General features: G+C 44.1%; 1 protein-coding gene across 5 annotated transcripts in view; it reads left to right on the top strand.

The window, feature by feature from the left end:
* The window catches only part of LOC147025159 (tetraspanin-4-like), a 292907-nt gene that overhangs the window by 82935 nt on the left and 195695 nt on the right, over positions 1-14277 (top strand). For 3 of the 5 annotated variants that reach the window (XM_085885833.1, XM_085885839.1, XM_085885836.1), the window contains exon 3: positions 8064-8136. In XM_085885833.1, coding sequence (XP_085741959.1) covers positions 8064-8136 — 73 coding nt within the window. Of the gene's footprint in view, positions 1-8058; positions 8137-14277 lie in introns of all 5 variants that reach the window. The other 2 variants (XM_085885837.1, XM_085885838.1) reach the window with 1 other exon arrangement.

The following is a 14277-nucleotide window of genomic DNA, read 5'->3' as shown; positions in this document are numbered from 1 at the left end:
ACCATTGTGAGATCGGGCCAAAAACGATGTAGTACTGTATAGGATGATATTTCAAAAATGTAGTGGGCCTGATATGATCTCGTGGATCAGGCATTACGTGGTAGAGGTATGTGTAATACTGAGTGCCCTTCTAGTTACACATGAATCGGATTTTATCCTCTTCATAATGGCAACAACTTCAGACTAAAACTTGCATTATATTTGGAAACGACTGAAAGGGGTTTTCCACAATTTCCCACAGTTTTGGATTGTTCATGGGAGATGGACCCAGAAGCTCTGGTGGTACCCACAGTGGGAATGAAGGAATATCATTTCTGGTATTCATGGTACATATCCTTTGAGCTGAAAAAAAAAACAATTTGGCAGGGCTTCTCGCAACCATACACCATGGCTCGTGAAACCACCTTCCAGAGAGCGGATATCTGGCTGTTCAACATGTGCGGTTTGGAAGTTGTCCAGATCTCAGGAGAGTGGACAGCCACTTGCATGCGGAGGTTCCATTGAAGCTGGAATCATACACAAACTATTCAATGTGTCTCCTGTAGATCTTCCTGCTGTGCAAACACTAATCCAGGCTCGAATGAAGCATCACAAATTACGATGACCTTTTAAAAGACCCTTTTTCAATTCGGGCCACGCCAAGACGATTTGTACCACCCAGAGGCGCTGCTGAGCCATCGATTGGCATCTAAATAAAGGCCTGTGGACAAGCAAGAGAAACAAGCTAACCATGAACGAGGTCCTTGGCTTCGTGGAAGAAACGTTCCTGTCATTCGGCCATGTCGATGTACGAACGAGAGGTCAGGGAACGGACGTGTCACATCCTTTACAAGCTGGGCGAGCATTCAATATCTATTACAGGCTTCGTTACAGTCGTGGGAGTTGTGGTAGTTTGTGCTACCAAAGACCATTCATTCAATAATTAATTAATTAATTAATTCATGCATTCAAACATCTGTGGTCACTGGCTGCGTTATGTAGATTGTGACCGTGCCACTGATGCAGTGCCTCCTCGAGATCACGGTAGGAATTTGTAATTTTTTTCAGGGTCTCAGTGACAAGGTCCAGCTCTTTGGGAAAGACACCATGGGATCTTTAATGTCCAACAACAACCAATGCTGGCAGGTGGGTCAGGCCAGCTTAACGTCGTTTCCAACGGATGACATGCTCATTGTTCTTGCAAAACACCATGGGGTGACGGTGTAGAGTCGGGTGAAGAATAAATCCCAGATTATAAAACGGGTATCAGACATGAAGGAAATTAATTAAATGGCTTGGATTTTTTTATATGGCAAATTGTGTAAATTATCTCTTTATTGGCAATTCCTTCAGCATTATGAGAGATTTCAGGTGAATACCATGCATAGACCATCGGCCAACGCAGATGACTGTATATGCATCGTTGAATCACTTCCCCAGCAATTTCATGTCAAAAGAAAATATGACATTATCATCCATCAGAAAAGTCACTCCTTCATCAATGTTAGCCTAATCGAAGGCAATTATACAACATGTATATCTTGTATAGAGTATAAAAAATACCGAGAGCACGAGGAAGGAAAAATGCTTGCACAAAGACCATTGCCAAACATTACAGACTTTTAAGAGTTTAAACATAATCGAGAGAGGAAGAAGAGGAAAAAATAAGAGCATAATAACAATAATAAGAAGGAGTTGGAATAGAAGAAAATAATGGCTGTTGCCATGTTGGTGTGGATGAGTGCTGGTACCTGGTGTTGGTGTAGCACAGGCATGATGGACCGAATGACCTCCTGCGCTCAGGTTCCTTCTTGTTAAGCCTCCCCCGATAGGACAGCCGAAGGCTTATTGCTGTTGTAAGGTTTGTTTCTACAATTGGTGGCCCCAATTTTTAATGGTACCAAAAAGTTTCTTGGACCCCGAGGAGTACTAAACCATCAAATTATATGTATAAAAAAAATTTTCTTCCTGCACTCCAAATTTCTGAGCTGTATCTCGGATCCGGCTGGGCACTTTTGGGTTGAAATTTTGTATCAATGATGGGAATAGAAAGTATGAAGGGTCGACATATTTTTTTGACATTGACCTAATTTTAAGGTCATGACCAAATTATAGACTTAAATTTTTTTTTTTACCATAACTTGACTAAGGTTTGTCCAATCAGAATGGAATTGCCCTCTCTAGATAGTGTAGAGACAGGCGCATTTACACTTAATTTACATCATGCCCCACCAGGTTAAAGGTCAAGGTCAAATGGTGGTCTGAAGAAAGAAATGCATTTTTTGTCATTCCTCAATTTTGAAATTGCAGAATCTCAAAGACCACTTGGCCTTCCAATATCTTCTTGCATCATTACAGTGTACCTGCACTGAAGTTATGCACCTGATATTTGATTCCTGTCCTTGGCCTATTTTTTTTTCCGGATTATGACCTAATTAACAAGAAACACCTTTTTAAGAATAACTTGAACCAACGGCACACCTATTCATGTTACCAATAAATGATAAACAGAAAAAATAAAATAATATAACGCCACAATAATTAAGTGAACTGACATCGTATGCTATTAATCCTATGAGTGGTTTTACCGCTCTTGTGGAAAAATGACTCAAATTGAAATGATACCTCAAGCAAAATGAATCACCAGACAAAGGATAAAAAATCTCTTACGGAGAGAGGGGAGAGGGAGAGAGGGGGAGGGGGAGGGAGGGGGAGAGAGAGAGAGAGAGAGAGAGAGAGAGAGAGAGAGAGAGAGAGAGAGAGAGAGAGAGAGAGAGAGAGAGAGAGAGAGAGAGAGAGAGAGAGAGAGAGAGAGAGAGATAGAGATAGAGATAGAGATAGAGATAGAGATAGAGATAGAGATAGAGATAGAGATAGAGATAGAGATAGAGATAGAGATAGAGATAGAGATAGAGATAGAGATAGAGATAGATATTGGGGCCGTGTGGGGACATCGAAGGAGGGTAGATGATTCTTTCACTCTTTGATTATGGAGAATGTGCTGCGTGATGCACAAAGGTTATTATTGTCACAATGAAGGACACAAAAGAAAGTTATTTTTATTCCTTGGACATGCTGCAGTAATGGCCGTTTGAATCTGGATACAACATATTCTGTTCCTTCCTCGTAATCATGGGTGTGTGTGTGTGTGTGTGTGTGTGTGTGTGTGTGTGTGTGTGTGTGTAGACTATAGTTGTACCCTGTCCAAATTGCAATTCCTGCCACAGCACTGAGAAGGCATTGGCAAACCAATCGGTGTAAATTCCCTGCCAAAATTGCTTTGGCCTCCACAGATTTCTGGTATTTATTGGTCCATATAATAATCTGGACATGTCGGCTGAATCCTTGGAGAATAGTTACTCTCGTTTAGATGTGGCATTCTTTGAGGTTCATGGATGAGCTTCGAAAGGAAGTTGTGGGTGCAGTGGAGTTGGTGTAGAAGAATTGTACTTCGAAGCAACAAACGGTTGATGAAGAATGAACGAACTACAAGTAGACAACATATGTGCAAGGAAGAGGCAGATGGAAATAGGTAGATGATGAATTGGTGGAAGTGTGTGGGGTAGATCAATGAAGGCTCAAGGGGGTCTCGCTCAAGATTCTTGTTCCTTTCCCCCTCCCTCTTCTCAATCCTCTCTCCTTCTTCTTCTCTACCCCCCCTCCCCCATCTCTTTGTCACCCTCCTCTTGCCCTCCAACTCCTCTCTCCCCTTCTCCTTTTCCCCCAAGGCAGATCCGGTGCTGCCAAAGCAGCTCAACGGCATGGATTATACACTCGGTTGGTAAACGTGTAATCCCAAAGGAGTCAGGGCAAGAATTTGTAATTTGTGATGCCAATACTCACTTGCTGAACTGTTCATCAAAGAAGACAACATGTGGGGTCTTTATTGCATTCACCAACTAATACTAGCACACAGGCTGGCTACCCAGCGAGACGTCCATCCGAAGGTCGGCACACACATTCATGTAACCACCTGCCCATGGAAAGCACCAATCCAACAGTCTAGAGTCGGGTCGGGAATCGAACCCAGATTAGACAGCTCAAAGAGAAAAACGACCTCAACACCATCCTGTTGGATGGGGTCATGACAATCCAGAACGAATCATCATTGCATATCAAGTAACACACATGGAAATAATTAACATGATTTACAGGTACCTTTGAAACTGGAAGTTAGATCAGGTGTGAGGGTGAGCTGCACAGACTTGTAACAGGACTTTTGTTCTGGTTTTGAGGGAATCGGGTAATTGTGAATGCGGGAATGGCCGAGAGTGAAAGCAGCTCCATTTGGTGGGGAATTTCGCTTTTACCTGCGCTTTTCCATCTCACTGTACACCTGGATTCCACACTCTTGTGAGGTTGCCGTTTCATTTGCACTCCTCTCTGCCGCCCCTGCATTGAGCAGATTTTCAAGCTGTGAGTGCATATTGATCACCGACAGGAGCGAAGAAGGCTACAAACTCTTTTGTATGCTCATACCAGGTTTAGACGATTTGTTTGCCAGATTTGGAAAGTTTAAGCTTGTGCTGGAAATCGAGGTGCGGATGAGTTCAGAATTGATTGTCCTTTCAATGTTGAGTCGTATCTTCCATCATGTTGGCGTCCGATTTTGCTTTCCTGAAGCAGATGATGACCTTTCTTTCCACCCGTAGCGAGCTAGTGGTGTTTATACTGCCGGTGGAACCTCACTGTTTTACTGGCAAACTTCAAGGTATAATTTTTCATCCTGAAGTCATTCCTATTATGGAATCGATTGAGTTAAGAGTTTCGACTTCACAGACCTTTCCTGGAAACAAAGCCTTTTGCGAAGTTTATCTTTTACCCAATACAAAGAAATGGTAGAGAAACCAGTGTGAGTGGAGGTCACTTGGTCCATCGTGCCTGTGCCATGCATAACCCACAACACACTGCTAATTACATAGCTAACCTCCAAAATAAATAAGTTGGCCAGGGTCCCAGCAAACGGTGGTCTACCTTTGTTGAAACATACCTTGGGATGTTTAACATCCACAACTTGCATGTGGATGGTACAGCTGGCTTTGTATTCCCAGCCAAAGCACAGTGTTCCATGAGTAAACAGCGCTCCTGCTGGCACTCTGCTGAAAATTTTTTCGTTGAATTCAGCCTTGTTGGGATCTACCCCAAAAAAGACAGATAAGTGGCGAGCATGTTATCAGCTGAGCTATCCTTCAGAGTCTGAGTATGATAAGACAGAGGTACATCTATTAAACATCATGTGATTGATCTGTTATCTGCCATGTTAATGCATTATATTTGATTTATGAGTTAGGGAATGTTTCCTGTTGTATTATTTAATATGTATAGATTTCTTGTTGAAATTTTTCCTTTGTTGTGTTTTTGCCGATACTGAGCAAATGCTGCCCAATTATCATCCGACATTTGTGTATTTAGGTATCTCATACTCAGGTGTAATGTGAATTATCTAGCCAAGTGGTGCAGCGTCAACAGAAGGCATCATGTTGTGGAGCCCACAGTTGTTCAAATAGGACATAAAACCTTTTTTTTTTTTTGAAGATAAATCAAAAAAGGCCTTGTTTCAGGTTCAGCTGAATCGTCAATTTGAAGAGTCAAATACAATGGCAAAATCCAAAATTTCTACTTTAGCTTGAGTAACGGGTTGCCCACGAGGATTCTCCACGGTCTGAGACTAAAATGAGACTCCCTGGATGGTGAGCTGCTTTGAAAGGCACATAAGTTTGGATCAAACACTGACAGATGGTTAACCTCTGTAGTGCAGCCATGCCTTCAGACCCAATAACACACGCACACACACACCTGACCCTCATGCCTGCCGTGCTGAGCAAAAATAGTGCCTCTACAGGATTATGCCACTTCTTCACCCTTATAGTGGTCACAACATGCAATCCCCCTGCTAGAGGGGGTTAATTTAATGCTGGGTTACGACTTGATACCCTTGATTTTCCAAGCGAGACTTCTTCCCCGCTGGGCTTACTCATCCTGTCTTGTGCCGAGTTGCACAAAGCAAAGCACAATAAATAAAGTTTGAGGGGATGTTGCAGAATAACACTGTGAGATTCGCTGCCTTTCTTACACCCCCATTGCTGCCGGAGCGAGCCGTATCGGCGATGGCTCAGCAGACTGAGACTGCAAATGAGATATTTTGGGGATATGTGGGAGAGCTGTGCCTTGTACGGTAGTGGGAGCTGCAAGAATGGGCTGGCCCATGATTGGACCTTGGTTCGATGGATTAATAGGAGGGAGGGGTGGCAGGAGGAGAAGAGAGGCAGTGGGGAGGGGTCGGGTGGGATTCCGAGTCGCTTGTAAAGAGGGAATGCAGCAAAATGTGATCATATTCTTCTGAGTAGAACAGAGAGAGAGAGAGAGAGAGAGAGAGAGAGAGAGAGAGAGAGAGAGAGAGAGAGAGAGAGAGAGAGAGAGAGAGAGAGAGAGAGAGAGAGAGAGAGAGAGAGAGAGAGAGAGAGAGAGAGAGAGAGAGAGAGAGAGAGAGAGAGAGAGAGAGAGAGAGAGAGAGAGAGAGAGAGAGAGAGAGAGAGAGAGAGAGAGAGAGAGAGAGAGAGAGAGAGAGAGAGAGAGAGAGAGAGAGAGAGAGAGAGAGAGAGAGAGAGAGAGAGAGAGAGAGAGAGAGAGAGAGAGAGAGAGAGAGAGAGAGAGAGAGAGAGAGAGAGAGAGAGAGAGAGAGAGAGAGTCTGAGTCTGAGTCTGAGACAAAGGGTTGTAGGAACTCTCCATTCTTTCAGTTAAGGGCATGGGTTAGTGTCCAATTATCAATGGTCTACTAAGCATCATTGCTCAAGTGCTCAGGATGATGGACCATGAGGTAACAAAGTCAGGTGTGAATGACAAGAAAAACATGCTAGAATGTGTTGCTGTTAAGGATATCTGTTTCTATTTCTGCTTCTCATAGCAACTAATATAAACACAATCTATAGACTTGTTTTTAAAGGGACTCGACTGAGTGTAAAGAAACGATTCTGTTCCTTCGCTGCACCAAAATATTGATATAAATCAAGTAAAAAATAAAAAATAAACAGCATTGTGTCGAAAATAAATAAATTCAGTAGTAAAAGAGCTGAGGTGGGAGCATGAGAGAATATGTGAGTGTATAGTGGGTGGGATTAGGAGGGGCAGAGCAAGAGAGGTGGTTGGGAGAAGAAGCATTGGTGGGAGGGACAGCAGAGGGAGGCACAAGCGCAGGACAGGGTGAGCGCGAGGGAAGATGACAGCAGAAAGCGCAGGTTGGCACGGCACGCATCTTGGATAGCGCTTTTTAGCTCCAGTGTCTGTATCGTTGAGATTGCTCAGGGTTCCGGGGGCAAGGGGTGGATGAAAAACGTTGGAGCCATTGTTGATTTGAGGTTGTAAGAGTAGCATAGCAATCAAAATGCTCTTCCTCCTCCTCCTGGCCATGCGCTTTGTGACTTAGCAGCTGTGATCGGTCCAATACAAGGAGAGATTTGGGGTGATACAACTATTGGAGTCAGGGCAACCAACGCTTGTGAGGACCGATGCATGGAGATCTGTAAAGGAACGAAGCCTGACCACAGGTACAAGGAGCGATGCATTTTCTCAGCCCCCGAATACTACCTGTGTTGCATGACTCAGCCTTGACCAAGAGCCCAGATTGAGCAGGGTTGCGAGTCACTCATTGAAAAGAAACGCTGTGACAAGCTGTGGCTTGGAAGCTGTGGAGGAGAGGAATAAACGAAGAGAAGAGAGGGTCAGGAGGGTTATCTGGAAATAAGGGAAGGCTGGAGCAGCTATTTTTGCTGGAGGTGTATTGGAGTAGGCATAGAGAAGTTGGGATTAAAGGGTTTAAGCAGCACGGGGTACTTTTGAGGAGATGCATTCCTTGGGAAGTCCAGTAGAATCTCCTCGGCAAGGCAGTCCCACAGGTGAAAACCATGCCGATCGCGGTGCCTTTGCTTCAGCAGAGGCCCACTGTCGAGCTGGGACAGCATTTAGTGGATCAGCACGCGGTAATGGTGGAAAGCAAGGTGGTCGTGCTTCGGCAGCGGCAGCGAAAGGGAGCAAGTTTGTGGTACTTTACCTAGACCTCTCTCTTGTCTTTTTGCTCGAGTTCAGAAAGTTCAACATGGCGCAGACCTGCCTTTCCTGCCTCAAGTACCTGATGTTCTCCTTCAACCTTATCTTCTGGGTGAGTGACTTGCGTTTTTATCTGCCAATATGTACACACACACACACACACACACACACACACACACACACACACACACACACACACACACACACACACACACACACACACACACACACACACACACACACACACACACACACACACCTCTCTTCCCCCATCATGTCTTTTTCCATCCTTGATGCTTAAAATGCAAACTAGTACACTTCCCCACAGTGATTGTTGACTTTATTCAGTTATAAGAGGGATTTCTCACCATATAACTGTGAATGATGGAAACTTTGGCAAATTCAAGTGAGACCATTGCCCACCACCACCTTTTTGTAGTAGTTCATGGTCATTTCTTATGGACATCTATCTGTCTCATATTATGTCATGTCATCCAGGAGACACGTTACTGTTATTTTTGTACTGAAGTGGATTTTATCTATCTGGTGAGTTTGAAGGTAGATATACATGCCAACGACTGCTGCCGAGCTTCATGCATGCTGTGCTTTATGAGTTCTCTTTGGAGACATATTTCTCTCCTTTCTTTTTCTTTCTCCCTATCCCTTTCTCCCTCTAAATCCCTAATTGGACCTCCAACTTAGGTTATGGACCTATATCTAGAGAGGTTATGAGCTAAAAGCATCTGGCATGGTCATTCAACAAACATATACATATAATTCTTGACATTCTCTCTATATCTATCGAATATGTTCCGCAGATTGTGGTATTTCACACCAACTCATGCTCTCCTGTATTTCTTCCACTTGGTTCTCTCTCTCTGTTGATCCGTCAATCCAATCTGACTTATTGGGTTAAGCATAAAAGTAACCTTCATCTTTATGGAGTCAAACAGTATACAGGCTGAACCAAAAGCTTTGCATTTTAAATTTACCCAGGTAGCCAACGATGCTGAACTGAATCCGTACAGCTTGCAGGTTGACTTGCCAGAGCCAGCTCAGCATCATTGCACGCCAACCTGGGTATTTTTGTCTTGTTGATATACCTGAAGGCAGAAACAGCAGCTTCTTGCATGGCCATACAGTTTGCTCTTTGGACAGTCATACATGTGTTTTGTTTTGATAAGCTTTGCTAGATTATGTGTTGAGGTTGTCCCAGTGTTCATAAAAAAAAACTTTTCTATAGCATTAGATCTCTCAAGAGAAACATGTGCAAGATTTAATTTTTAAAATGCTGGCTTCAACTCTGCCTCCAAGTGTGCAATATCATAATTTATTGGAAAGATTTCCTCTCCTCCTTCCCATATCCCACCTCCTTTTCTTCCTCCTCCTCTCCTCCCCCACATACTCCTCCCCCATGTCCTCTTCCCCACATCATCCACCTCCACATCCTCCTCCACTTCCACATCCTCCTCCACTTCCACATCCTCCTCCAACTCCACATCCTCCTTCAACCCCATGTCCGACTCGACATCTGTGTCTTCCTCCACCTCTTCATCCACATCCTCCCACACCTCTACCTCCATATCCATCTCCACATCCTCCTTCTCCTCCACATCCTCCTTGTCCTCCACATCCTCCTTCTCTGTCTCTTCCTCCTCCTCCTCCTCCTCCTCCTCCTCCTCCTCCTCCTCCTCCACCTCCCTTGTTATCCACGTCCCCCTCCTCTGACCGCCCACCCATTTGCCCCTCTCTTGTTTATATAAATTTGAGAAAATCCATGTGACCATTGCACATGATTCCCTCTGTGCAGTAATTCATGGTCATGTCTTTTAAAAAAATCTTGTCTATGATCTTGTATATGTGCTGTCAAACATTGTACAAGCAGCTTCGTAAGCTCTGACTATTGAACACATTTTAACCAAAGCAGTTGGATACGGTTGCACATCACTGAATAGCTGTTTCTTTTCAGACATTTTAACAAGCATTGCTTGGCAGAGCAAAATAGAGAAAACATAACATGAAAGACTGTCATCAACCAATGGACGAGTAGACATGAATATGAGGGAGAGCAAAGCAGGGAGAGAAGGAATGAATGAATATCCGGTAATGACTATTACCAGAGACCACCACACATAATGAGGGGATGCACCAATTAATTGCATTTGCAGATTTTTATATCAACACCAGCTTTTTGCAGTTGGCCAACATGGCTGACTTGTGGTTGATGCACAAGACCACAGCAGAAACTTGGTGATATACACGACCACAGAGAGGGAATTAATGAGTTTTGTGGCACATTAGGACTGACAGACTCGAATAAAATTGCCTTCCCGACTGTATTCTTTTTAGCAGAGTTCTGGTCCATCGCCAGGCTCTCCCGAGATGGAGATTTATGAATGAGGGATATCATTTGGCACAAATGTATGCGAGGCCTGCGACATTTATTCAACCTTGGAAAGGATTTCATCAAACTCAAAGGTCAATGTACTGCAGATTGTGGTATTTCATGCATAGCTGTCATCCTTGAATACTTTGCTTGTGTTTCACTTTACTAAACTCACTACCAATGACCCTGCAACTTGCTCCGAAAGCTTCTCGAATGGAAAATATGAAAAAGAAGATTGCTCGAAGAACTTAAGATATGCTGAAAAAAAAAAAATATATATATATATATATATATATATATATATATATATATATATATATATATATATATATATATATATATATATATATATATATATATATATATATATATATATATATATATATACTGGAAGTGTAATATTTTCATCTTCGAGTGTGCACTCTAAGGGTTTATCACCGTGTCAAGCTTTATGTAGGCGTCCCCTGCGATGGGTGGCATATCCACGCAGATCTCTTTGAAGGAAGTTGGCAGTGTCTCCAGGTTTACACTCCAGAAGTAATATCAATCCCGAGCAATCTAATATTCCATGGACAAATGGGGGTGCTAATTAGGCCGGCATGGACTGTAAAATTATCTTCATTAGTGCAATGAAACCTCTAAGCATGAAGGGCCATGTCGGGATGGAAGGAATTTGAGGGCTCTGTCATGCAGCACAACGAGCAGAGTGAAAGGCTGCCGCATAGAAAGGTATCCAGTGATTTGCAGAGCTGTAAATTTTTACAGTCAACCTCTTTTTGATGCGAACCTGAGCAAACATCGCATCGCGAGAGCACTTATTCACTAATGAAACAATTTCTGTGCTTTTTAACAAACAAACAAAAAAATCTCCCTGCAAATAGGATGTGATTTCATTAACATTGTTTTGTTTGAGAAAACTCAGTTTTCTCCTGTTAATCAATGATTTTCTGTTTCTTTAATTCGTATTCCACAGTTTCTTCAGAATATATTCCAGTGCATTAGGCATTTGTTAGATGAAAGATTGTCTTTATTTTCACCGCAATGTTTGAGTGGATTAAACGTATTAATTATATTGGATAACACAAAAGGAAGTACTGGGAAACTTTGGCAGAGGAGGAGACTGTTTAGCACGTCATATCTGTGTGATTTATCCATAACCCATTAATTTAATCCATCAGTTTACTCACCCTGCATAACACGAACTCAATCCTTACCATTTACTTGATTTCATTCAGAAGAGGTGTTCGGGAGGGGATGGTGGGTTGTGTGGGTGGGGGCAGAAGGAGGGGAGTATGGACGAGAAGTGTGCCAGGATGCATGAAGAGACATCACAAGGGTGTTGTGACTTATATTTATTTATTATTATTACTAGCAAATACCACCGTCGCTTCGCTGATGGGAATACTAAACGGAGGAGAGAAAAAGGCGGGGGGGGGGGGGAGAGAAGAGAGAGACAGACAGACAGACAGAGACAGACAGAGAGACACGTGGGGGAGAGTGAAGAGGTATATGGGAAAGGAGAGAGGAGAGAGGGGGAACGAGGAGGGGGAAGGGGAGTGAGGAAGGTGGCTGAGTGAGGAGTGGTGGGGGAAGGGAAGACAATGTGAGGTGAGAGGAAGGAAAGGCAGATGTGCGGTGGAGCGTTAATTACGATTCATACTGTTTCATCAAAATGATTCTGCATAGAATAACAGTAAAGAAAGAAACAAAATAATGTCTGAAATCCATTTTCTACCGGTCATACAATAAGCATGGCCAGAGACAAACACCGCTCGGATACTGCTGGAGACAAAACCCTCCAGACGCATCCGGAGCCAAACCGTCCAGACATAAACACTGCTCGGACACATCCGAAGACAAACTCCTGTCCGGATATATCTTCAGACAAACTCCCGTCCGGACATAAATACCACCCGGACACATCTGGAGACAAGCTGTTCAGAGAGAAACACTGCCTGGATGTGGCTGGAGACAAACAGCACCCAGAAACATCCGGAGACAAACACCACCCGGACACGTCCAGAGACAAACACCACCCGGACACGTCCAGAGACAAACACCGCCCGGACACGTCCAGAGACAAACACTGCCCGGACATGTCCGGAGCCAAGCTGTCCAGAGACAAACACCACTTGGACATGTTGGGAGACAAACTCCCATCCGGACAAAAACACCACCCAGACACGTCCAGAGAAAAGTCAAATCCGAACAGGTCCGGAGATAAATTCCATCAAGACAGGTCCGAAGACAAACCCCATCCAGACATAGCCACCGTCCAGATATGTCCAGAGATAGAGACAGAAAGATAGAGACACAGACACAGACACATTGGGGTAAGTGAGTTACCAGAGAGAAAATGTTATGCTTTATGAACAGCACACACACACACACACACACACACACACACACACACACACACACACACACACACACACACACACACACACACACACACACACACACACACACACACACACACACACACACACTGCTTGGCTGACATCGGCAATTTTTCGGGAATCGGCAGGTTAGAGTCACTGATTACCGAGTGTAATACATACTGTATATAGCCCAAAAACCTTGAGTCGCTTTCACCAAAAAAACAATGATGCATTTATACAGATGTTTCAGGGATATGTTCACAAACATTAGTCTTTATAAACAGCTGTGTGTGATGGGTCGAAAAATAATTTGGCTTGGTAATTTAGAAAACATGTTAATATTGCAAACCTCTCAGAAATCGGGTGTTATTACACAACTCGTTCAGTATGAATGCCGGAGCACGAACCACTCACTCAGGATTACAGAGCACGAACCACTCGCTCAGGATTACAGAGCACAAACCGCTCACTCAGGATTACAGTGCACGAACCACTCACTCAGGATTACAGTGCACGAACCACTCACTCAGGATTACAGAGCACGAACCACTCACTCAGGATGACAGAGGCTGAACCACTCACTCAGGATTACAGTGCACGAACCACTCACTCAGGATTACAGAGCACGAACCGCTCACTCAGGATTACAGAGCACGAACTGCTCACTCAGGATTACAAAGCACGAACCGCTCACTCAGGATTACAGAGCACGAACCGTTCACTTAGGATTACAGAGCACGAACCGCTCACTCAGGATTACAGAGCACGAACCGCTCACTCAGGATTACAGAGCACGAACCACTCACTCGGGATTACAGAGCACAAACCGCTCACTCAGGATGATGGAGCATGAACTGCTCACTCTCGATGATGAAGCAGGAACCGCTCGCTCTCGATTATGGAGCACGAATCGCTCATTCTATATGATGGAGCACGACCCACTCATTCTCGATGATGGAGCACAAACCGCTTATTTTAGATGACTGAGCACAAACCACTCATTCTAGATGATGGAGCACGAACCACTCGTTCTGGATGATGCAGCACAAAACACTCACTCAAGATGACTGAGCATGAACTGCTCGCTCTACAGTAGATGGCAGAGCACGAACCACTCATTCTGGATGATGGAGCACGAACCACTCGCTCAGGATGATGGAGCACGAACCTCATTCATTATGACAGAGCACGAACCACTCATTCAGGATGATGGAGCACGAACCACTCAATCATGATGATGGAGCATCAACCACTCGTCAGGATGACGGAGCACGAACCTCATTCAGGATGACTGAGCACAAACCACTCATTCAGGATGATGGAGCACGAACCACTCATTCAGGATGATGGAGCACAAACCACTCGCTCAGGATGATGGAGCACGAACCGCTCACTCAGGATGACGGAGCACGAACCACTAGTTCAGGATGATGGAGCATCAACCACTCGGTCAGGATGACGGAGCACGAACCTCATTCAGGATGAC

Source organism: Eptatretus burgeri, chromosome 6 (assembly GCF_056783735.1).
Source record: "Eptatretus burgeri isolate ZD-2024b chromosome 6, Ebu_testis_v1, whole genome shotgun sequence".
Taxonomy (NCBI): Eukaryota; Metazoa; Chordata; class Myxini; order Myxiniformes; family Myxinidae; genus Eptatretus; species Eptatretus burgeri.
This window is presented reverse-complemented; position numbering and strand designations above follow the sequence as displayed.